The sequence below is a fragment of the Petromyzon marinus genome, chromosome 50, assembly GCF_048934315.1.
Source record: "Petromyzon marinus isolate PM22_M1 ecotype Great Lakes invasive population chromosome 50, UKy_Petmar_22M1.pri1.0, whole genome shotgun sequence".
NCBI lineage: Eukaryota > Metazoa > Chordata > Hyperoartia > Petromyzontiformes > Petromyzontidae > Petromyzon > Petromyzon marinus.
The window spans coordinates 3,121,307-3,145,084 of record NC_133716.1 but is presented as its reverse complement, the minus strand read 5'-3'; the positions used below and the strand labels follow the sequence as shown (position 1 = coordinate 3,145,084).

Here is a 23,778-nt window from a genome sequence, read left to right as displayed (position 1 = left end):
TATACGCGCTTGTGTGGGCTACCTGTGCCGCTCAAAGTGGCGGCTTGTCTCGGTTTGCTGCCTGTTCATCCCTAATTGTTTGGCGTTCACTCTCCGTTAGCTCGCGCGTCACGGTGGTTCAAGTGATTTTGTTTCTTTTTTTTTGTTGGCAGCAGCTATCGCGAGCTGCAGTTTCAAATTAATTTATTTAGCTCTCAGAAAATGAATAAAAAACACCGCCGAGGATGTTCCAAACGCTTGCGCGCCATTTTAACGTCCGCAAAAAAATTAATGAAATTATAATTAAAGATGTATTAAAATCTACAAAAAAATATTAACAAATTAGAATCTAAAGTGAAAAAATATATTTTTTCATGAAAGAATATGCCTCTGCTCATTGTAAAGTATCCCATATTACCATAAGGTGTTTGTTCGGGGTGGGGTTGCCAAAGGGATTTTTATTAAAGAAGGCAGTTGAGAAAAATTGTCAAGGGAAACAGTCAGAAGCTGAATGACCCGGAGCTGAGCTGATTCCTTATTAAACCTGAAACAGTCATGTTGCAATTTTATATCTCATGCTACCTCTCTCTCCGTGTTGGAGATAAGAATGGCTAATGATATTGTAATGCATCGGTCTCCAGGCTCAGAAAGACTTTTGAGGCATCTGATAAATTTGAAAAATGGCAATGAACTCGAAAAGCCACCCCCACTACCGCTCACGCGAGACCGGAGCGCAGTTTACGCGATTATATTTGCGGCCACGCTTCATTACATCTGAAACTACCATCTCGTAAAAAAAATCCAGAGAAATGAAACGCTCCTAATAAAATGAATTAGATGTGAGTTAAGGTTTGAAATAGGCAATGCTTTAAATTTTCTTAATCAGATGGCCTGTTTCCTGGGGATATATTTTTTGTCCGTGATGTGATGTGCGTTTTGTAAGATACGATATCCGCATGCATTTTTTACAACTGCACGTCCTTCACATTAGTTATATTCAGCGATGCTGCCGTGTAAGAGAGTTTTAATTTATTAGCGTGGTGTAATTTTAAATAAGCTGTCGTAAGGGGTTCTTAATGGGACTGCCTACGGGATTTCTGTAAGAACAGATTTGAACTCATTTTCTTTATTTTAACAGCATTAGCTCTGCATTATTGAGGCAACGTAATGCTCAGCATGAATCTTTAAATAAAATATTGCAAAGCACTTTATTCTCTGACCTGCCATGCATTAGAAATCAAGCATCTCGGTTGGTCCCATTTCAAGCAAAATGCTTGACTGATTTATTAGTATTTAGCCAATCCCTCATTTCTGTATATATATATTTTTACAGTGTTTTGCATTATGTTGTATTGCATTTAATGGGTCACGTATTGACCTGCCCAAATTAATGTCGTTAAGACCCTCCTCCAGCTAACGCAGCCGAATTAAATTGCCACGTGTACGAGCGTTTAAGGTGCCAATTGGCATCGTTTCGGCTCAAGTCACCCGGTGAGTTGCACAACAATCCTCGCAAGTAAATTTAGTCAGAATGATCATTTCCTGGATTATATTCTGACTTCCTGGATCTTGTCACGATGGCGCTTGACGCAGTTTCAAACGAAACGTCGCATATCCGATTGCTACGTTTAGTCACGAGAATTGTCCTTCAACTTTTCTCCACCATGAGCTAAGGGCAACCATACAGCGCTCAGCGTTGTCCAACTCTCAATTGGGTAAGACATAAAATGCAATAAAAATCAAAAATATATAAATGTTTTATATGTTTTTTCCCATACAGGACAGATAAAAAAATGTGTATATGGGTTAAATTGTGATTAATTTAGCAACATTCAATCCACTTACATCAAGATTAAGCCCCATTGATTACCATCTTATCTTCGTGTTACAGGCGACTGCAAGATAACGACAAACAGGACTTAACGATCAACCCACAGACATCGATGAACATTACTCTGGCCCACCCGACCCTGCAGAACGGTGCAGGGATTATAGCCACTTAGCAATATGATGGCAAGCTATGAAATACACTAGCTCAATAAATGTCATTTTGTCCCATGGGGAGAAAACCCCTCACCATTAAGGAATATAGAATTTGAGATGTGGCCGGGTAGCTCAGAGGTCAGGGCACTGGCCTGGCTCTGTCGATAACCTGGGTTCAAACCCAGGTTTTAGTCGCCTGCAAATAAACTGGGTTGCAATTGTGTCAAGGTTGACGACCTCGGTAGCCAATGGATTTGATAAAACACGAAACCCTAAATATCTCCACAGGACAACCACTGTTGACTTCCCTATAAAGTGGTATGTCGTTCTTTCCACCCCAGACGGATAATGAGCCGAGTTAACCCCTGAACCAGGATTTGAACTCGCAATCTCACGATTGTGAGCTACCCACTCTATCGTTGAGCCACCAGCCTGGTTTACCTATTACAGTGTTGATAGTGTGCTGTTTGTTGCTGTCCACATGGCATTCTTGGCCTTGAGCGTTGCGCTCAGCAACCACGATAAAAAGCATGGCCGTTTGTAATGCGTGCGGCCGTTCGTACGAGCGTCTGCTCATTTACACGGACACATTTATGCATACAGTTGAATAACTCCAGCAAATCTGATGCTCCCTTAATTGCCTGGATTTCCAGCTTGTAAGGTTCTGAGCGTTTTACATTTATCAGTATGTATACACATTACTTGTACTGTGACAAAAACACAAATTCAACGCGGTGCGCGGTGCGCGGTGCTTAATTGGCAATTAACCTGCACTGAAGTGAGTGTTAGCCCTGTGGCTGACACTTTTATCACATCTCAGGGTTAAACGCTGGGCCAGAAAAAAAAAACAATAAACCTTAGGATTTTGTCTCCACGCACTCCTGCAGCGAGGAGCACGGTCCGCGGTGAATGACTGATATTTTCACATGCAAAGCCAAACCTGCAATTTGTCTGCCCACATAAAAGTAAATTACAGGGAGAGATGGGCAGCATCTGCCCCAGAGGACTCGAGCATTTGACATTTCACTGCCGCAAGGATGATTCAGGCTGCATGGCAAACGGAATTGAATATCCGTTATGCTGCTGCCTCGTGAACCGGAGCGAGCCGGCTGTAAAACTCGGCACACAACGGCAGCGGCGCGGGAGAGACCCGTGGAGGAACAGTTGGGAGAACGCAAACGTCGTCTCGAGGAAGCCCTCTCCGGTCGCGCATCCCTCAACCGTCTGGTCCATCAGGAGGCTCATTACTCCGTAAACGAGGGGCTAAGTTACCGCAGGGTTCACTTGCCTTCACGTCTCACCTAAAGGGTAAAGGTGCAGCCCTGCGATGGCTTGGTTCCTCGCCCGCGCCACTGCTGGCGAAAGGACCTCCAACAGAGAGAGGGAGCTCTAGAGGGCAGTTGGCCTTCCGTTTCACTCTGTCCAGATGTCTTGGAAGAGGTGGGCATAACCACACTTTAACCCCACCACTCACAAAATGACGATCAACTACGGTGCACCCATTTATACTGCTGGGTGGACAGAGATGGTGTGGGAGGGATGGGGGTTCAAGAATCTTGCCCCATTGTTTCTTGAGGTTCAATCGATCCGGTGACCTCTGAATTCCACGCCCAGTGTGTCAACCACTACACCATGGCAGCTACCTTCATTTCCAGTTCAAAGGCCATTCGTCCGTTCATTTCTGGATGGTAACGTAAAACAAACAATTTCAACCATCCTTCTTGACACTCCACGTCGCATATCTTATTACACGATCCTTAGTAAAAGTAGCGCGTTTTGCCTTAGACTATAGCAAGACCCAAACCAAGTTGTAGATCAAAGTTGGGGTACAAGCAGATTTGCAGTTACAAGCACAGCATAGTGAGCAAAGCGTTGCCTATCGATTTAAGTTTTGGGCTGTTTTTTGTATTCCCAAAGCAATATCATCACGACGAACTGGTGATCAGGATGAAGTTTGCTGCAGTTGCCCTACCGTACACATATAAATGATGTAGTTTTACCATATAAGGCCCTCGATCAGTGAACTCCCCCATGCACCTAAGAGTTGCCTGCCTGCGGAAGACAGACATTAACCCAATACACACACACACAATGCACTATCGCTCAGTCTACATTCTTTGCCACAGTAGGCTATTACAAACCTGCTGAGGCCACCCAGCTTCTAGGACAGGGCTGCTGTCATAACTTAGTACATCTTGATTATTACTTCACTTTTTTACTCAGGAGAGTCTGATTCATCAATACTCTTTTCAGGAGGGTCTTGCCAAGGTTCGCAGTAGGGGTGGAGGGCGATTTTGCTGCTGTTTGTAATCCTAATTGAGTAATTTGCAGGGTCATTTTTGTTATAATCACGAAAATTTGGACCATGACGCTGGCATACAATTGCCTACTTGTTTTGAATGACGTCAGGGGATCTTTAACGTCCACTGCCGAGCAGACTGCACGGAGTATTTTATGGTTAATGCGCGCTGCAGTAATAACCCAATTGAGGAATCCTAAAGCAATTTTTCACCATTTGGATCGTTGGCCAATACCAGTTACATGGTATAGGTTTTTTTTTTTAAGTGAAGGGAGAAATCGGAGAATCCAAAGCAGACACCCATGCAGAACAGGGGGAGTACATACGTACACACTCTGCACAGATAGGCACTCGGCTCGGGAACCAAACCCAGGGCCTTCTTGCTGTGAGGCACAAACGTTACCACTGCGCCACCCTGCCACCAGTCGTATGAATAGGACAAGGTTTTTGCCATTAGATAATGAAATACATAATTCAGTGTTCGGCCATTGAAGGTGTCAAGTCTGTAAGACACCATTTTTGTCTCTAAAAATTGTGGTTGATGATGAAGGGCTATCCTCAATAACGGCATTGCAAGTAAAATGTACATTTAATTGAAATAACATATAACTCAGCCCTCCATTGTGTTCTCAAGTTAAACAGCACAACCCCTAAAACCTCCGCCTTGGACGAATGAATGTATCCGTTTCAGGTTCAAGTTGACTTTGTTTAATCAGGAGACCAGGTTGAGTCTCGTTTGCAAGAGTGACCTGGGGTCACCAGAATTACTAAAGCAATACATTACAGAAATGAAGCAAATTGAAATCAGAACAAAAACAACTGTGTTACTTCAGAAATAAAAATATCGCACAAATGAAAATCAATGTTAAATCATAAAATACATGCAGGGCAATTTAAAGTGTGCTCTGGAAGAAAAGTGGTGTGGCATTAGGAAGCAGTACGGCAAGTCGGTTGCTAAAATGTAGGGTTTGATTGTTCTCCCCTGGTGACTGCTTGTTTTTTTTCCCCACAGAAAAATTGGTTTCCTCTTGCACACAAACAATCAAAATCAAATCTGACACTACGTTCCATTCAGGTCCCTCGTGAAAAACAGGCTTGGGGCTTAGTGAGGCTCTCGCTGGCAAATAAAGAAATGACATTCATATGGGAGAATGCAAGAATTGTTTGTCAATTTTTTGTTGTACGGTATAGCTTCAGTAAACAAGACATCTGACTCGAAATAATTGGCATTGAAGCCCTCTAGGTAGCTTACTGTGAGCACTTGACCATGGCAAAGGCGAGACCACATCAATTTTTAACCTGGTAGGATCGTACACAAGCAGAACGAGCCTGTACAGCGATGGGTCTTCCCTGTGCTTGAATTATTTATTTCCAATTGGCTGTTTGTGGATAAACATCTGTGTTCGCGCTGAAGGCAACCAGTGGAGATGTGAAATGTCAACAAATGTAAATAATTAACAATAGATGGCACAAAATGGACAACCAAAAGGTTTGAGAACGAGATATTAAACCCACAAATGTCTAAAAAAACATCGTCGTGTATTAAGTTTGGTTTCTCCCTTGTACTACGAAAAAAATCCGTATTATTTGAATGAAGGAGTTATTGTGTGTCGGTCAATAATGTGACCAAACTTGGAAGAAAATGTATACTTGGAAGATTGCTCTGTTAAACTGTCACATACAATGCATCCATGACATGTGGATGAAATGTGTAGTTTATTCACATGCAGAGCAAGTACAATTTAAAAAAAAAGACAGAACAGAGTGCGCTGTCAGTCCTGTCTTATATTGATTCAATGGGTTGCATCTCTTCAGTTTGACACGTTAGTATTTTGCCTCCTCTTTTGGATAAGAGGGGGAGTGGTGGTGCCATTGTAAGCACACTGTGCTATGAACCTGGCAAACTGAGTTTGATTCACCAACCTGCATTGACCAGCGTGAAGTATGGTCAAACCCCCATTACTGACATTCTGCGGGGAGGCCTTTTATTCAGCAATGGATTGACAAAGGACTGAAAATAACTTTTTTAATATTTCACCTGAGAATATGTCCTGAGCCTGTGAAATGTTTTGCTCAGACTATATATCATCTGAATAAAAGGTATCCTGTCATCGGAATATGGAATTTTAGTAACAGGTCACCAATGTAAATGAGCTTTGTTGTGCATGTGTTTGATCGTGTAAATATTTTCAAGGCTTCACACAGGACCCATAAAGATGCACATATATTTTATGTATGTGTGTGGAACTTTTTTCGCACCGTACATTGCCAATCGTACTAATCAGAGGTGTGGGGAAGAATGAGATAAATTATTTCAAAATGAAACTACTGTATAAATGCAAAACTCTGCAATTAAAATCTAAACCACCAGAACAGTGCAAAAATATCCAAATGCCAGACGTCTATGAAGTAAAATGAATGCACACAATGCATTCTAAACTCATACTCTTTAACAATATTTTTCCATTATAAATATAGAAAATAAAAAAATTGAGTGGTATATGGTAGTGGTACGAACTACAAACTCAAAAGTTTGAGTATTTTTTTATACTTGTTTATACGAGATAATCAATAATTGAGCAGAGAACAGACAATCAACACCTATCTCAATTGAGGGCCCTCTGGCAGTGACTCGATGCAATCTTCATTTCTCCCCTCTGCTCCAGAGCTAAAAAAACAAGCTCTCCTAGGTGATGGCTTTCTACCCTGACATTGGAATTATCCCCATGAGCAACTCAACTACCTTCGAAGTGGGGCATTCTTAAACTCTTGGCAAATCACACTGCCTCCTTACAATGTAATGGAAACGCCAAGGAAAGCGGAATGGATGCTGTGTGCATTTTGGTGTTCAGATTCCACTGTTGGTGCCACCTAGTGTTTGATGAATGGCCAGCTGTCTATCGTTATGTGTTACGAATTACGGTAATATAAGATCCAATGTAGTATAAAATAATACACCAACCAATCAGTTTCCCTTTGCTGTAACCAGCCATACATAATAACGTTTTCTTTGATGCATGACTGTGCAATATCAAAGTGCCGTATAAGAAAGTCATTGGACGCATTTTACTGGAAAAATATTAAAATGTCATGTTTTCTGAAACTCAAGTCTAAAAACATTTTGCCCATAAAAACAGAGCCTAACAGCTTACTGGGCCCTTCCTGCTGAAAATCAATAAAAGCTATACAATACAAAGCGACGGAATATAAATTAGCAAAATTCCCGTTTAACGAACGTCCCATGCATGGTTACAATTTCGGTCCCTTGCGGGTAACCATTTATGGAGGTAATTTGGCAGGCTTACCGATGGGCCAACTCCACTCGTGAACCAAACATTGTATGTCCCTTTGCTAAATTTTACAGGAGGGTTGGCGCCTTTTATGGTCGATATCAATACAGATCGCGCATGCACAGGTTCATTTTCACACTCCACTGCTGGATGAGGACCTCCCAGCGCCGTGGGGGATCGTGGTGGTCATTTGGCCCCACACTTCGTCCCTTCGGGTTTTTGAAGGCGAGGATGAGGCACGTGGATTTTGGTGCACTGCCATCTGCCGGCAGTGGAGCAACTGAAGCGGCAATGAGTCAGTCGACTGTAAATAGTGTCGTCCTTACTCTTTGGTTCTTTCGGTAAAGTCACGTAGGTATAAAATAAATCCGTCATCACGTGGGGGATGAAGGACGCTTGTGTTGCGCCCGAAACGTCGCGAAAGCCTTAAAATCAAGATAGTGTCCTCCTCTCCCCCGAATAAATGCAACGGCCTAACAACACTGTCCTTGTTCGGGTTATGTGACTGGGTACGTGAAATACGGTGTTGGGATTCTAGATTTGAAGTTTTCGTGACTGCAAGGATCCATACTCTTTGGTTCTATTCGGTAAAGTCACGTAGATTGAGAATAAAATAATAAATTGATAAAATAAAATAACACAATAATATTCTCTCGACGTTTCGGCCACACCTGATGAAGGAAAAATAAAAAAATTAAAACAAAAATCACGACGTTTCGGCCACAACACAAGCGGCCTTCATCAGATGAAGGGACCAACCTGTCCAGCGGACAGCGTTGGAGTGAAGAAAGCCAAGCGCTGGTCATCTTGTGCTAATTCCAAGCTTTGTCAGTGGTGCGTTTTCATGCTAATATCCTTTGTCAGGGCGTTTTCTGTTTGCCCCGTCACAGCTTAACGTGACTTTACCTAATAGAACCAATGAGTATGGATCCTTGCAGGCACGAAAGCTTCAAATCTAAATTTCAATGGTACAGTATATTTATTCTAGTAGTGGTATTCCAAACTCCCAGGGTGGTGTATTATCATCTTGTGCTAATTCCAAGCTTTGTCAGTGATGCTTTTCATGCTAATTTCCTTTGTCAGGGCGTTTGCTGTTTGCCCCCTCACAACTTAAAGGGAGGTGACCAGCGCTTGGCTTTCTTCACTCCAACGCTGTCCGCTGGACAGGTTGGTCCCTTCACCTGATGAAGGCCGCTTGTGTTGTGGCCGAAACGTCGTGATTTTTGTTGTTTTAATTTTTTACCTACGTGACTTTACCGAGTAGATTCAATAGAACCAAAGAGTACGGTGTTGGGACTTTGTTATCGGCTGCAAGCAAAATCCATTGTACAGCGTGCTCCAGATGTCACGAAAGCTTTAAATCTCTAAAACTTGATATTTTCTCAGGTTAGTTTCAGCCACAAATGGACACGCAACAGGGGGAAAATAAACGTGGGGGTCAATGAAATTGGGGGTCACAACATCTGGACCACCCTGTACTGTTTGATCCCTCGCGTCTGACCAGCGTGATGGTGAAGTATGGTCAAAATCACCCTCACGGGTGTTGCGTGCGGCTGTTTCGCAGAAGGACCCTTTTTTTAACGAAACGCCGCCAGTTGTATATTGTTTTTTTTTCCCCTCGTAAGGCCACCGCGTTATTGACGAACACGTTCATTAATTGACGTTCGTCAATAAAGTTCGCGAGGCAACTTGAGATTTGTTTTGTTCTCATCCAGCAGCGCGGTGACGTCATCAAAGCGTCGCAAGTTCAAGACGCCATCTTTGTACGGGGGCGGGGGGCAGCGCCGCGCGGGCTCGCTTCGCCGCCGCCGTCACCGCCGACGTCACCGCCACCGACGACCCCCTCTAACGTTAAACCCTTCCCTACGCAAGATGTCGCCGCCGTTTCGCACGCGGTTGAGAGGTTGTTGGTGGGGGGGGGGTGACGCCGTCGATTTAAACCGTCTCGGAGGCGCTTATCCACGCTGGGGAATGCAAAAGCCGCGGTGCAAGAGAGTAACGCGGTGCTGAGGTGGGGGGCTGGTGGTGGTGGTGGTGACGCGCTCCGAATTTGCCTCGGCGGCGTACGGCGGCGTCCTCGTCGTTTCGCCGTCACGTCGGTCCGCGAAGCAACGTCGCCGTTGAGGCGCGAGGCAAGAGGGTCCTCCCCCCCCCCCGCGCGCGCCGTGGCTTGAACGTTCCTCGGCCGCGTCGCTGGGAACGTGGAGTGTGCCCGAATTCACGCGCGTGTTGATGGCGATGCGGGTAGGGGCTGTGTAAACACGTAGGCTTTCGCGGCCAATATCGATTATATCCACCCATCATATGGATTATATAATAAGCGATAACCCCCCCCCACACACAAACACACGCACAAATAAACCTATATTAGCGCTGTGTAAGCATGTCGTTAAGCCACTTGTCGTCTGGGATGTTCTTGTACAGGTTTTATTGGGCTCCCTTTAGCTTAAGATTCGAGCGAGTTGTCGGTGTTGCAGTTCTTGGCTCATGCTGCTTTGTTGTATTCGGCGTTTGCATTAAACGTTTGCGCCACGGCATTTTTAACATGCGGTTATCTTGAGAATCTCCCGCACTCTCTCCAAGGTGGCTTTTTGGGGGGGGGGGGGGGGGGTTTAGAGACGCCGATATCCTGGGATGTGCTCCAGGGAGGATGGGCGGGTTGTGTGTATGTCAACAAACCACCGTATTTATTTGCCTTTTAAAACAATAACAAAAAAAACAGCACCATTACTCAATCCAAAAGAACTGGATGGAAAATATTCCTACCTTTGTAGAAATGGAATGTTGAGTCAAGACCGGTTAGATAAAAACATCATCCTGATGCACTTGCCTCGGTCACAACATAAAAGTGGCCCATAATAAACGTTTTTGGTTTAGATTATAAATAACGCGATCTAACCCAAAAAAAGCGTTTATTATGAAAGCCTACGTGTTAAACTAAAAGTGGCTCATTGAGGACGCATTCGGTGGTAGGTTGATGACCTTTGATTGGCACGGATCAGCTTATCCGTAGACAAAGTGGTACTTTTAACCTCATGTAGATGTACAGATATGTTGTGTCAAGCCACTTCTGGATGAGGGCTTGCCCACACCATGCAGGTTGTTGTGGGGGGTTATTTGGTCTTTTTTACACGCTTTTATTTAACTCACTCGCTGTTTACATTATGAGACCTCCTTTGCCAGAAACAAGATATAGGAATAGGTTTTACCCTTTTAACTGGCACAAAAACTGACACCTTTATTCAAGGCATGTTTGCAATAACCACAACACAAGCAGTCAGAATGCAAACAAAAAAGACAACTCTGATAATAATAATATGCACTGTCCTTGAATTTGATTGGTCCACACCCGAGATAGCTTTTCTCAGAGCCTAGTCTCCACTGGTGTTGGACCAAAAGACGCCTATTCCTATCACTCGCTGTTGTCATATCCTCAAATCTTGTAACTCAATTTAAACCCACTTCCCAATGTGGTATCGACTGCAAACTTGGTATACTTATGTCATACTGATGACAATACTATATTCTATATATATAAAAAAAGTTTTTTAAACATTCATTTTTATATGTTATGTTTCGGCTTGGGTCTAATTGTCCACGCTCAACTAACGTTGGCTGTAAATCACCACGTTATGGCAAGCTTTGTGGCCACTTCCTGGAGTCGTGGAGTTCTACCATTACGAGTAGGGTACATTTCATTAAAGCGTGTTTAAAAAAAACGTATTTTTAAATATTACTTATTACCACTGGTCAGTGTGCGATAAAGGTGGAAGACAAGAGACGTGGGAGTATATAAGTACAGTACAACAATGCATATTGCTGCACAGTCCTGTGCTGCCCATAAGTGCAGTTTCCTAGCGGCCTATAACACCTGTTTTATGCATGGTGATAGCCCATACAAGCACTTACCCAGGCTTAGCCGTGCTTAGCTTCCAAGATCTGAAAAAATCACAACATTGTGTAATGTCCCGCGTGATTGTGTCATTTCTGCCGTGCAGATCAGAGGCATGCCCTGCTGGCCCGTGCGGCGGTGGAGCTAAGATGTTCGAGGCGACCACGGAGTTGCCGGACTGCGTGGTGCTGAAGGTCTTCTCGTATCTCAAGCTTGGGGAGCTGGTGGCGGTCAGCGCCGTTTGCCGCCAGTGGTTTTTCGTCTCCCGCGATGAGTTCCTGTGGAAGGACTTGTTCTACCGCCACTTTGGCATCAATCGCTCGGTGCCGCGCATGCCCGGTTAGACATCACATTTTTTAAGTTTCTCTTTCTGTGTGTGTGTTTATCGACAAACAAAAAGTTGGCGCAGTAGGGGGTACAAGCTGGTGCATCTATCAGTCATCTCAGGCAGCCAACCCATGGCAGCTGGATCTGTCCCGAGACCTCCTGTCAGCGAGCCTTCGACACTTCACGTGGCCTCAAAGTGCACCTGGCCTGGCACAGGCAACGTGGCGACGTCACCGTCACTTAGTGGCGAACGGCGGGTATTGGTTTATCTACACGCACGGACGGTAGTGTAGCAGTTGGCGTGCTGCGCTACGATCCTGGCCAGCCGAGTTTGATTCCCGCTCACGGCCAACAAGTGACGAATATCTGAACCGGTCCTGGGCCTCCCCGAGGTCGACTCGGCCTCAAATGAGTACCTGGTGCGGTGTGTAAGCATCTCCACTAGGGAGACAAACGCGGCTGGGCTTGGTGCTGGCCACCCCTCATGTGCCATGCTGGCCTTCATAGGTGCTCGCTAACAGCATTGGTCCCAACAGACTGTCAAGGCTATACGGGGGTCTTTGTCTTCATTTATCGACGCACACAGACACAGTCGACTCCAGACTAGTTATTTGTAAGGCTTCCACACCAAGTTGTGTGCATCAATGGAGCACGCAGTTAACTCGGCATGTCATGTTCCTGGGTAGTAAGCGTTATTTTCCAATTGCTTATGCCTCAAAAATACAGAAAATGTCTATTATTCCTCACAAACTTTGCTTTTGTGACCAGGACAGTGATATTTTGAAATTTACCTATTTTCAATGAGAAAACGTGTGCATTTGTGTCATTCTGACACATGAAGTCCTGGTCACAAAAGTAAAGTTTGTGGGGAATAATAGCCATTTTCTATACTTTTTAGGCATAAGCAATTAGAAAATAACACTACCTAGGAACAAAAATCGTGTTACATAGTGAATTATTGATTCAATGCTTTAATGTAGATCCATAAAGCTATGACACATGCAGCAAATCAAGGGTGAAAAATTACAAACTTTATTCTAAATTTATGCTATTGTTTTCTTTAGGATGAAGGGGTGTACCAGTGGGAAGCTGTCATTAGCACACTTTTTATTATTTGGTCAAGATAATGATGTAATCATGGCTAAAAACGTCGATGCCGCCTATTGTTAATTTTGTAATTACAGCCCATTGTCAACAAGCTTTTTTTTAAATAAAGTATCCCACATCGTGTCAGTAATGGGGATTGTTTGACCATACTTCACACTGGGTTTTGTGGTTTGGTCAAAAAAGATGGGATCCCAGGACCGGTTCCTATATCACCACTGATGTAAGCCTTGGCTGGGAATCGTACTCAGGTCACCAGGTTCATAGCGCAGTGCGTAATCCACTGCGCCACCACTCCACCCCGTGATTATTCTTGTATTTAATATCACAAGTGCACGTAGTTGGTAAGTAATGGAAGGGTTAACAATGCAGCATGCAGTTAAGCAAACTGCATGTATGTGGTTTGCATTTAAGTAGAGTTAACTGCATATTATTTTCCATAACCACAATATGCAGTTTGGCCTTCAAGAAAATTAAGTCTCTCACATTAATGGATTTTAACAATAATTTTCCATAGACTATATGGGCAGTTGTGTAGCCTAGAGTTTAGAATGCCCAGTTCATATCCAAGCTGAGCTCCATGATAATACATTTCACAAATTGAATCTAAGCATTATACCCTCCACAATCATTCCAATGCATAAAATATACTATGATATTGTTCACAACAATAGGGCCTTTTAGTTGAGGCCAAATTTATAGAATTACCCGCAATTACTAAATTACCTAAATTGGTCTCTTCCTCAATCTCTCTTGAGTTCTGCAGGGCTGGAAGGAATTTCTCTGAACAGACTTGGCACTCGAAATGATGATTACAGTTATGATGTAATTCATACATTTTTTAACTCTATAATGTAAAATACCACCGCTAAATGCCGAATTACTGTCGCATTGATCGGTGCCTGGTTTAGTCTTTGCTGGTTTGACACTCGATGGGCGTGCGTGTTTACCAGGTGTGTCCTCGTGGCTGCTGGAGTTCCGGCGTCTCACCGACGCGGTCCCCTGCGTGGAGGTGGCAGTGCTCAAGGAGCACAAGGACCAAGTGCTGCACGTCGCCTTCTCGCACAATGGGTTCATGTTTGCCTCCTGTTCAAAGGACTGCACCGTCAAGGTACTGACTGTGCTGCTCCGGCCGCTATGATACACCGCTGAACGTCTCTGCGAATGTGTTGTTTTATACATGTGCAGCCCCTTTTGTGAACCCACTGCTGGATGAGGGCCTCTCCACGTTGTGTTGGGTCTTGAGGGTTATTTTACCACACTTCACCATGCTGGTCTGTGTGGGTCGGTTGAAGTTTATTGTGTATAGCCCGCTGAGAACTCAAGAGACCAGGATAGTCACATTTGCCAGAGTGTCCTTGGTCATCAAAATTACAATAGCAAAATAAAATAAAGTACAACAATGAAGCAACTATAAACTAAATGAAAAACAGAGTCATGTGAGAATTTGAAACTGGTTTTAGGCTCATTTTAAATATAGACCTATTCAGGTATGTATTGACGTATTCAGGTTTATCCAAGAAAAGTCTCACTTGAGTCGCAAAACTTTAACAAAAATATTTCGGGGCACCCTACCCCTACATCAGCTGCATAGTATTGAGGATGTACTGTATTATGGGTGGCAGAGTGGCACAGTTTGTATTTCCGCCCACCGTCCTGCATGTTATCGTCATAACAATCGCGAAAGTGCACGTCCCCATGACCCGGCCTCTCCGGCCTGTGTTTCCGTCGCGCAGGTGTGGAGCAATGACGTGGAGGTGTCGGTGCTATACAGCGAGAGCATGCGGCAGTACAACTGGAAGCACACGCAGTTCTCGCAGTTCAACGAGGACGACTCGCTGTTGCTCGTGTCGGGCGTGCACGTTGGCCCGCACAATGCCTCGTCTGGAGAGATCGCCGTCTTCAACCTCGGTAGGGCGTGCGACGACACTGTGCCGTGTAATTATATAATGTCAATCGCTGCTATCACTTCTATCGCTACTACCATGGTTACTGTTCCCGTGAAATTCACTCGGTTGATTCCTCCACTTGGGTCGAGGACTCGGTCTACCAGGCTGATTGTTTTCATCCATAACTGCCCTGCTGCGCGATGCTCTGCTCTGCTGTGTCAACACTGAGCTATCTTGCTGTGCAATGCTGAACTGTATTTTGCTGTCAAGCTCTGCCATGCCTTGCTGTGTCTCATTGAGCTGTTCCTTGCTGAGTCGTGCTCTGCCATTCCTTGCTGTATCTCATTGAGCTGTGCCTTGCTGTGTCGCCTTCTGCCGTGCCATACAGACGACTTCTCACTGCTGTCGCGCGTGAGGAATAAGCCATACACGGTGTTCGGCTGCTGGCTCAACGAGACACACCTCATCTCCGGCACCGTGCACTGGATGGGAAACCTCACGTCCTGCTCCGTGCTCTGGCTCAACAAGGCCTTCCAGGCATTACTTAATTATTATTATCATCACAATAATTATGATCATTGTTCCTGTTATTGCATGAAGTTGTTTAATTTCCTTTTCTTTAGGCAACGTGTTAAACGTGACTTTTGTTTTGTTGGATGAACGCCTCCAAACATCTTGTCGATCACGGGAGTCATTTGATTATGCCAGTTCGGGTTGGTAAAGCGGTGGAAGGTGCTCAGGGCCGGTTCATTGATCACCGATGTTCGCCGTGGCCGTGAATCGAACTCGGCTCGCTGGGTTCGTAGTGCAGTCCGCTAACCACTGGGCCGCCTCTCCAGCCAACATTGACACATGCTTTACAAGCGCCGGCTTGAGTGAGCAAGGTTGTTGTCCACCCACCTTGGTCGTCTGGCAGGACATCGAGTCGGAGACGTTCAACGTGGTGCGGAGGCTCTTCAAGTTCCAGAATCTGAACGCGAGCACGGTGCGCGCTGTGATGGTCGCCGACCCGGGCCGCCGTGTGCGTGCCGACTGCAGCACCGACGACGACCCCGAGCTACAGGTTAAAGCTTCCTCCTCCCTGCCTCCTTCCTCCCACCTCACAAAACAAGTGGTGGATGCATATAACAGCGTCTAAATGCGACAGCAGCTCAGGGCGCTGTACAGAAACGGTGGGCATGTTTCTTTCGTGGACGGAAGCAACCAGTCAATGGCAGAAGAGAGAGGGGAAGGTCTTGAGGATGGACTTGAACAATGGCAAGGAGTTGACAGTGTGGATGACTGGTGGAGGGGAGTTGCAGACTGTGGGCAACCTTCCTCTGAGTGAAGGTTGACTGGTGGCTTCAACAGAAAGTCTTGGTTGATGGAGAGGAGAGTGTGTGGATGGGATTAGAGTGAGATGAGATGGGGGAAGCTAGCAGGGGTGCGTTCACTCATGCTCCCATAATCAACTCTCACCTCATCCCCTCCTTATCATTCACTATTGTCCCCCGCTCCCTAATTCATGCACACCCTTCTCATGCACTCATCCCTCCCTCTTAAATATGTTCTGCTGTAAAGATGGTCAGAGACTCATAACATTACTGACATAATCATAATGGTAATTCTTTTGCAAAGGCTGCATGAACACCTTATATACCTCATTAAGTGCCACTGCTTAAAACTGCTGTCTCTGCTTTGCTCCTCGCCCTGAAGTCCGTGTGGCTGCCTGGATGTCACCCCGTAATGGAGACAGACCCCAGCCACACACCGGACTCCGAAGGTGCAACACCACTGCACATGACAAACAGGCATTGCACCACAATCCTCCCAATTAAGCCAATAGGATCGGTGTCAAATTGGCTTTTTGTTTATAATAAGATACACGACTAACAGGATAACTCAAAACTTAATTAAAACTCTTGGGAAGGGAAATAAGAATAACCCAATCTGGCTGGAGAGGGGAGTAGTGTCAAGTGATATATATTGTCACCCCGGGGTCAGAATTCTACGGAAGCTAAAGAACTATCTCACAGTGACCCGAATGGAACGCTGTCAAGTGTGTCGTATTTGTCGCACGCAGGAGCGGAGGACGAGGCAGCTCGGCCCGAGAGGGAGGCCTGGGGATCAGGCTGTAGGGATGACGCCGCGCTGGAGGCGATGGTGGCGCATTTGGTGATGGGAAATCAGCGGGTGCAGAGGGCAGCGGATGCCACTCACAGATCCGACTCCCCTGCCACTGCAGCTACCGCTGCTTCGACGTCGGCATCAGCGCGGGCATCGCTGCCGTCAGCGTCGGCATCGTCCTCCACGCAGCCGAGTAGCCAGTCGAGCAGCGGCGCCACGTCCGATGCCGACGACAGCTGCCCCCATAAATACCTCATCTTCGTGAAAGGGGGGCTCACCTACACTCCGCACAAGATTGGTGAGTGAGCTAGCACACGGCGAGAAGGCCGTAGCTGTGATCGTGATAGCAGCGGTGGTGGTGTTTTTTTATTTGTATGATGTGTGTGTGTGTGTGATTGATGGGGTGTTTGGTGATTAGTACATTTGATAAATGTTTCACATACATTGTCTGTAGTAGTTGTGTAGTCTGCAGTAGATTGCTCTAGCAATTGTGTTTAGCACACTTTCTTGTAATCCTAGCTCCCTGAGTGGGATTTCTGCTCATGGATAACGTCATTGACTAGTGATATCAGAACCTATACTGGGGGCACCCCCCCTTCACCAACCCACATGGTGAAGTATGGTCTGACAACTTCCATGACAGGCACAGCATGGAGAGGCCATCATTCAGCAGTGGATGAACAAAGGGCTGTACAATATTACATTATTAAACTTTATGGGGTTTTTGTGATTGTTCTATTTTAAATTGCTGACTTTGTAACGAAGGTCATTAAAAAATATATATACATTCGTCTCACTGGGCTCTAACCTGGTCATAAGTCAAGCTGAATTTGTGTTTTTGTTATACAATCGTGGTTATCTTGGCCCACTGTGACAGACAACTCTTGGCATCTGATTTTACCTTTCGTACCTGCCAAGGCATCAAGCGCATTGCCGCCGAGCAGATGTCGTGCGACTGCCCTGACGAGACGGGCCATGAGGAGTTCTTTGACTGCATCGACCACCTGATCGACGTGCGGGGGCATGTCGTGGGCATGGGGCTGTCTCCGGATCACAGGCACGATGGTTTCCTTCTAAACGAATGCACCTGTGAGGTTGTCAGGTGATGCAGGGGTCAGAGCACTGAGCTGACACCGCTGAGCTCCTGGTTTTGAATCCAGGTAGCTGTCGGTGAATAAACCGGGCTCTCAAGGGTAGTGAGTTGACAGTCTCCGCCTAGTAGCCAATGACAAAATCCTCACTTAAATTCGGTCCTTCAATTAATTTATTTCAATTTCAACCCAAAAAATTATTTGATTTAACTATCTTGTGACCGGAATTTGAAGACAGAGTGAGTTGGAAAGTGCTTCCCCTTACTGGACCACCCATATGTAATTTGAAAGGATCTCAGAGGTAGCTCTGTGATATCCGCTTCCGTGGGCTATTCTCTAACATGAAGGGTTACACTCAATGGCGGAGCCAGGATTTTCAGGTACGGGGGGCAACCCCTCCAGCAATGAAAAATGATAGGAGTTGTTAGTAAGTAAGGAGTTGTCCCTTGTTTTTTATTCGACGCGTGTAAGGCGAGAGCACAGCCATCGATCGAGGGTCGAATTCGAACCATGTGTGATAGCCATCGCGCTCGCTGAAGGTGAATGCCTTCAGGGAAGTCGTTTACTGTATACGCAACTGCGCACAATTCTGTAAATCACTTATAACCGCTTTGCCGTTACTTATTTCCAATTATGGACTCAGACTATTGTCCTATCATCTCATAGAGTCCAGTGGCAGTGGGGGGTCGCAAAATGCCGATTTATTCTTAATAAACCCCAATGATCCGATCGAAATTAGGGATTTCGATCGGATCATTGGGAGGGGGGCACGTGCCACCCCACCCCCCCACTCTTTTGCAAGGGTCCAGATGGATACTTGATCTTGTGAAATGATGGCTAAAGCACAATCGATGTTGTCTGCCAGCCGAGTCACCCTTGAAATATGTAATATATTTTAACAAAAAATTGAAAAACATGCTTTTATGAAATGTACTAGTAATGGAAGAACTCCACGACTCCAGGAAGTGACCCCGAAGCTTGCCATAACGTACAATTACAGCCAACGTCAGTTGACCGTGGACAATTAGACCCAAGCCGAAACATAACATATAAAAAATGTTTGAAAATATATATTGTTTATGATAGAATATAGTATTGCCATCAGTATGACATAAGTATACCAAGTTTTGCAGTCGATGCCACATTGGGAAGTGGGTTAAAATGTAGTTACAAGTTTGAGGATACAACAACAACATACAGAGTGTGTTAAATGAAAGCGTATAAAATAGTTTCTTTGCTCAATGGGCTTTACTCGGGAAATAAACTTCTGATTCTGAAACTGGAGAAAATTATGTAAAAAGACAGTTGGTTCTGAAAGCACAGGACATCGCCTTTACATCAGCCACTGCAGCTGCATGATTCTTGGAGACACTGTTGGAAAAAAGGCAGTTGTAGTTGAGCCACCAAGTATTTTCCATCTGCCTGCTCGGCAGAGAGCGCCCGCCCTTGACCACCTTGCTCTGGGTGGACGTGCGCAGGCTGCTGTACGTGAGCTGCCGTGCGTGGCCCGAGGGCTGCATCATCAGCGACCCGCTCAACCCGCCGCCCATCGCGCAGGAGATGGAGCTGCGCGTGTACGAGCTGGGCACGGCGCGCGAGCTCAAGCGCACGCCGCGCGCCCAGCGGGCCTACACCCCCACCGACGAGTGCAGCTTCTTCCACCTGCACGTCAGCCGCCACTTCATCGCGAGGTCAGGCAGCGTTGCACGCCGGCTTCAAGCGTGGGGGCTTGCGAGCACCATGACCGCACCATCTCGTGTGACTATGACACGTGTTGAGGAATCCGTATACCGTGTTCGGTCTTAATTGGAATATACATCGCGATCATCGCCCCCTACAATATAAACTTTGCAGGACCCTCTTGAATCGGAGTCGTGAGAATCGGTGAGGTTTTCCTGGGTAAACAAACATGATAATCACCATAAGTCCAAACACTTCTAATGTTTGCTTGTTACTTCCCACTGCTCAAACTGTAGAATTCTCTCCCATCGTCTCTTTTTCCAAGCTCAGGGATAAACAAGTGTAATAATACTGTGAGTTACCACAACTCTTAGCAATTGCACCTGACTATTTTCTGAATTCCTGGTAGACGGCATTAGACGCATGACTAGTAGCCACAACAATAGCGGCAGATGTAGTGGAAATTTTTTTTCTGGGTCACTGACCTGGTCCGACCCGATTGAAATTGACTCGTGACCGTCCGTCCTTATCGGCTAAACGAGAGCGCCTGGGACGTTTGTCTGTGTGCATTGACTCCTGCAGCGGCTCAGAGGATCACAACGGCTACATCTGGGACCGGCACTACAGCGTGCGGCTGGCGCGACTGCCGCACGACGACTGCGTGAGCTCGGTGGCGCTGAGCCCCGTGGAACAGGAGATGGCGGTGACGGCGAGCGCCGATCACACGCTCAAGGTGTGGCGCTCGGCCCGCGTGGCGCGTATCATGACGCAGACACGCAAGCCACGCCGCACCACCTTCTCCTGGCTCAAGAGCTAGCCGGCAGGACGAGCGCTCCGAGTCAGCCAGTCGGTGGTCTGACGTGACCGATGAGATACCGCTGAGAGACAATCCAGCCCAAGTGTCTGAGAGTCGGCAGTGCGCGGTGTCTTTTTTATTTGCCCTGACGTGGCCGGTTCAATTTCACACTAACTGCAGGATCGTACCGCGATCAGGGCGGTGACATAGGCCCAGTGGGTAGCGCATTCACTGTTTGTTGCATAGGTTTGAGTTTGGAGCCAGTCGGCCACCCTGGTTTTCAGTGCAGGTACATTAAGCTTAAAAAGTCGCAGTCTGTTGCATAGGTGCTGTGACGTAACTTTAAACAAGTAGGCCATTGTGTGCCGGCGTCATGGTCAAATTTTACAACTTCGAAAATAACTCTCAAATTACTTTATTGCGATTAGTCATATAGCAACCAAGCTACTGGCAAACCAATGCCTGCTTGCAGGGCAGGCGCTGAGTTACCTCGTACTGTAGAGGGACAGCCGCCGCTGGGGGTGCCCTTTCAAATGTTTGAGATGAGATGCACGATGCGAGTCGCTTATCGCTTGTTAAGCGCTCTCGGATGCCTCCGCGCGAAGGACACTGTTATCAAAACTAATTATTGTTGAAAAACTTGAGCATGCGCCGTCCCTTAACTGGAAACCGCTTCGGGACACTGAGCAGCTTATGAACCCCCTGCGTTTGTTCCCCGTGCTGTGCTCCTAAACATGACACTAATCCTCACCCTGTCTCGACCGCCGTTGCCTAAAGGCTTCACCCGTCTCCTGCCATAGCCCCCGTCACCAGACAAACTTGTATCGTGTGTTCCTCATTCGAATGTGTGTTTACATGTTGACCTGATTTGTGAGGTTTTTGTTTATTTTTTGTTTGGGGATGGGTTGGGCCGATGGTCCGACTTACGATATTTCGATTTTTACGATGGCGATAGCAATACGACAAAATTGTAAAATATTTTAAATTTAGCGCGGCAGGCAAACGCAGCAGCGTACAAGATATGATACTGTACGTTGGGACGCTGCCGGGATGTACGCATCTCCCGCCTTGTGTGATGCCTCACTCTCGCCAGCGGTCGACGGAGTTAAGTTGTCTCGGTGTTAGCGCGTGTATTTTTTTTCTGTTTTTTTTTCCTGAAAAAACTTTCTATTGAATTGCATGTCATATAGGTAGGCTAAGAATTTACCTTGTTTTTTTACTTTACATTTTACTGTGCAATACAGTATTGTAATTAATAAATACAGTATATAGTTTATACAGTACGGTACTGTAAATTGCTCTGTTTTACTAAATTATCACCATTCTTTAAGACTCCTGGGTAGGCTAGGCCATCTTTGACTTACGATATTTTTGACTTGCTATGGGGTCGTCGTAATGCATCTCCATCGTAAGTAGAGGACTACCTGTACTGCATTGCATTTGTGCATGGTAGAGTTGTGAGTGCCAATGTTATACAAAGGATGCAAGCAAATTTTAACTTAGCAAAAAAACGATAGCTTGCTGTGCCAGATCATTTACTTGGAATTTGCTCAAATAATAATGTTTGGGTCACTGGGTGAATTTCCAGTACAAATCAATGTCAGATGGACGAGCGTACCACGCCAAGTATTATTGTTTTAGCTCACCTGCCAGTGAGTTTCAGAACAGTTCTCACAAACAAATATATAAATTAGATATGATATTTGGCCACTTGCCGTAGTTTCAAGATAAACGTGATGAGTATTTGTTCTTCAATTCACTGGTGAGCTGAAAGCGTAATCATAGTTATTACACGCTTTTAACCATGGCAGCCTTATTTGTCTCGCCATGTTGGGTGGTGGAGGGTTCTCATTGACACATATTTGGTAAGATAATTACGTGGCCTAACCCGAGAATCAATTGTGAATCACATTGTCCAGTTTACTCTTTACGCTATTGTGTCAATGTCAGCCAGCTCTTTTGTCAGTCCACTACTGGATGAGGGCCTCCTCATGCCTTGTGGGTTTCGGATTAATGGGGGCTATTTCATCATACTTCACCATGTCGGTACAGGTTGGTGAACGTGGAGCGTAGAAGTGGGGGCATATAAGGACAGTACAACAATGGTTTTGGCTGTTCTGCCATCTGCTGCCCACCACGAACTTCTTCTACATTGCAGTCGCCCACCCAAGCACTTTGCAGGCTCAGGCCTGCTTAGCTTCCCAGATCTGATATTTTGGGCACATTATGGGTGATTCAGTCATTGGGCTTTTTTGGTGAAGTGCTGTTCAATGAAAATTATATATTTGATAGCACAGATGACAAAGTAAGTGTTCTTCCAAAATAATGTATCTCACTGCTGAGCATGAAAATGTGTACAGTTACGTTACTTTAACATTTTAAGTGTATGCAATTCAAAATGCACTGTTTCATAAAGATAAGCTTTATTTAACCAATTTACTCCAATCGTAAGCAGCTCCAATCAGGAAGCTACTGTGAAAATTATACATCATTAAAGAGAACAAAACTATGAAAAAGTTACTCAACTTTTAAGAATTTCAATGGGGTAATTTGTATTAAAATACATTGCACAAATGAAAAATGAGTGCGAGTCTTCAGATACACCCGGTGCTCTGATATCATGTAAGCTAAAGGCCCACGCCTCTATAGAACTAGAAATGTCTCTACGTTTTATTGTGTGCGCGTGGGACTGCCTTAATACGGTCTGCTCCGTTTGGGTTTAAACGTTGCCGAGTTCCGCAGTTCGAGCTTCTTGCCAATCAAGATGAAGACGCCATCGTGGCCAAAGCAATCGATGCCACCGCACCTTGCCAACGGAGCGGTGACGTGCCCAGCGGGAGCACGTCCCCCGCCCCCCCCGCCCCGCTCCTTGCGGGTTCGAATCCGGAAGGCCGCCCTGGTTATTGCTGTGGGTGTATTCACCGTGAAATACTCGTGACCTGCTCAACACAGCGGACGTTAAAGATCCCGCGACGTCGTTTTAAACGAGCAGGCCATCGTGTGCCGTTTCCTTCACGGATTTATGTTTTTATTCTCAACCCAATCGAAATGGCTGGGTTGTAAATGGAGTTAATGTGACGGCATCTTTGGTTTATAAGTGCATGTCTGGCATACACTTCAGGTAATTTATAGAGGCTATTTCGTGGAACATGTGCTCCATCTATTGCTAATTTATTTCACAGGACCTCTGTTTACAAGTCGGTGCTTCATTTTCCGTTGGTGACAAACCAGTCTTGCCTAAGGATGCCGTTCTTCCCAAATAAAATACATGGATTCGCCATCAACATTAAGCGCCAGAGTCTTGTCTTTTTAGTTGAAAAAGGATGAGTTTTTAATCAATTA

General features: G+C 45.6%; 1 protein-coding gene across 3 annotated transcripts; it reads left to right on the top strand.

Moving 5' to 3' along the window:
* Window positions 1-9,402: 9,402 nt before the first annotated feature.
* On the top strand, window positions 9,403-23,726 carry LOC116953118 (F-box/WD repeat-containing protein 5-like). Of its 3 annotated transcripts, none has more exons than XM_032972973.2 (11): window positions 9,403-9,562; window positions 11,550-11,782; window positions 13,828-13,985; window positions 14,611-14,785; window positions 15,152-15,300; window positions 15,680-15,826; window positions 16,459-16,525; window positions 16,826-17,167; window positions 17,788-17,926; window positions 19,439-19,651; window positions 20,223-23,726. In XM_032972973.2, the coding sequence occupies exons 2-11, from the start codon at window positions 11,593-11,595 to the stop codon at window positions 20,455-20,457; spliced, it is 1,815 nt and encodes a 604-aa protein (XP_032828864.1). In that variant the 5' UTR covers window positions 9,403-9,562; window positions 11,550-11,592; the 3' UTR covers window positions 20,458-23,726. The 3 variants fall into 3 exon arrangements, with proteins under 3 accessions (XP_032828864.1, XP_032828863.1, XP_032828865.1); XM_032972972.2 differs by lacking the exon at window positions 9,403-9,562 and adding an exon at window positions 9,570-9,683; XM_032972974.2 differs by lacking the exon at window positions 9,403-9,562 and adding an exon at window positions 9,570-9,795.
* The last annotated feature ends 52 nt before the right edge of the window (window positions 23,727-23,778 follow it).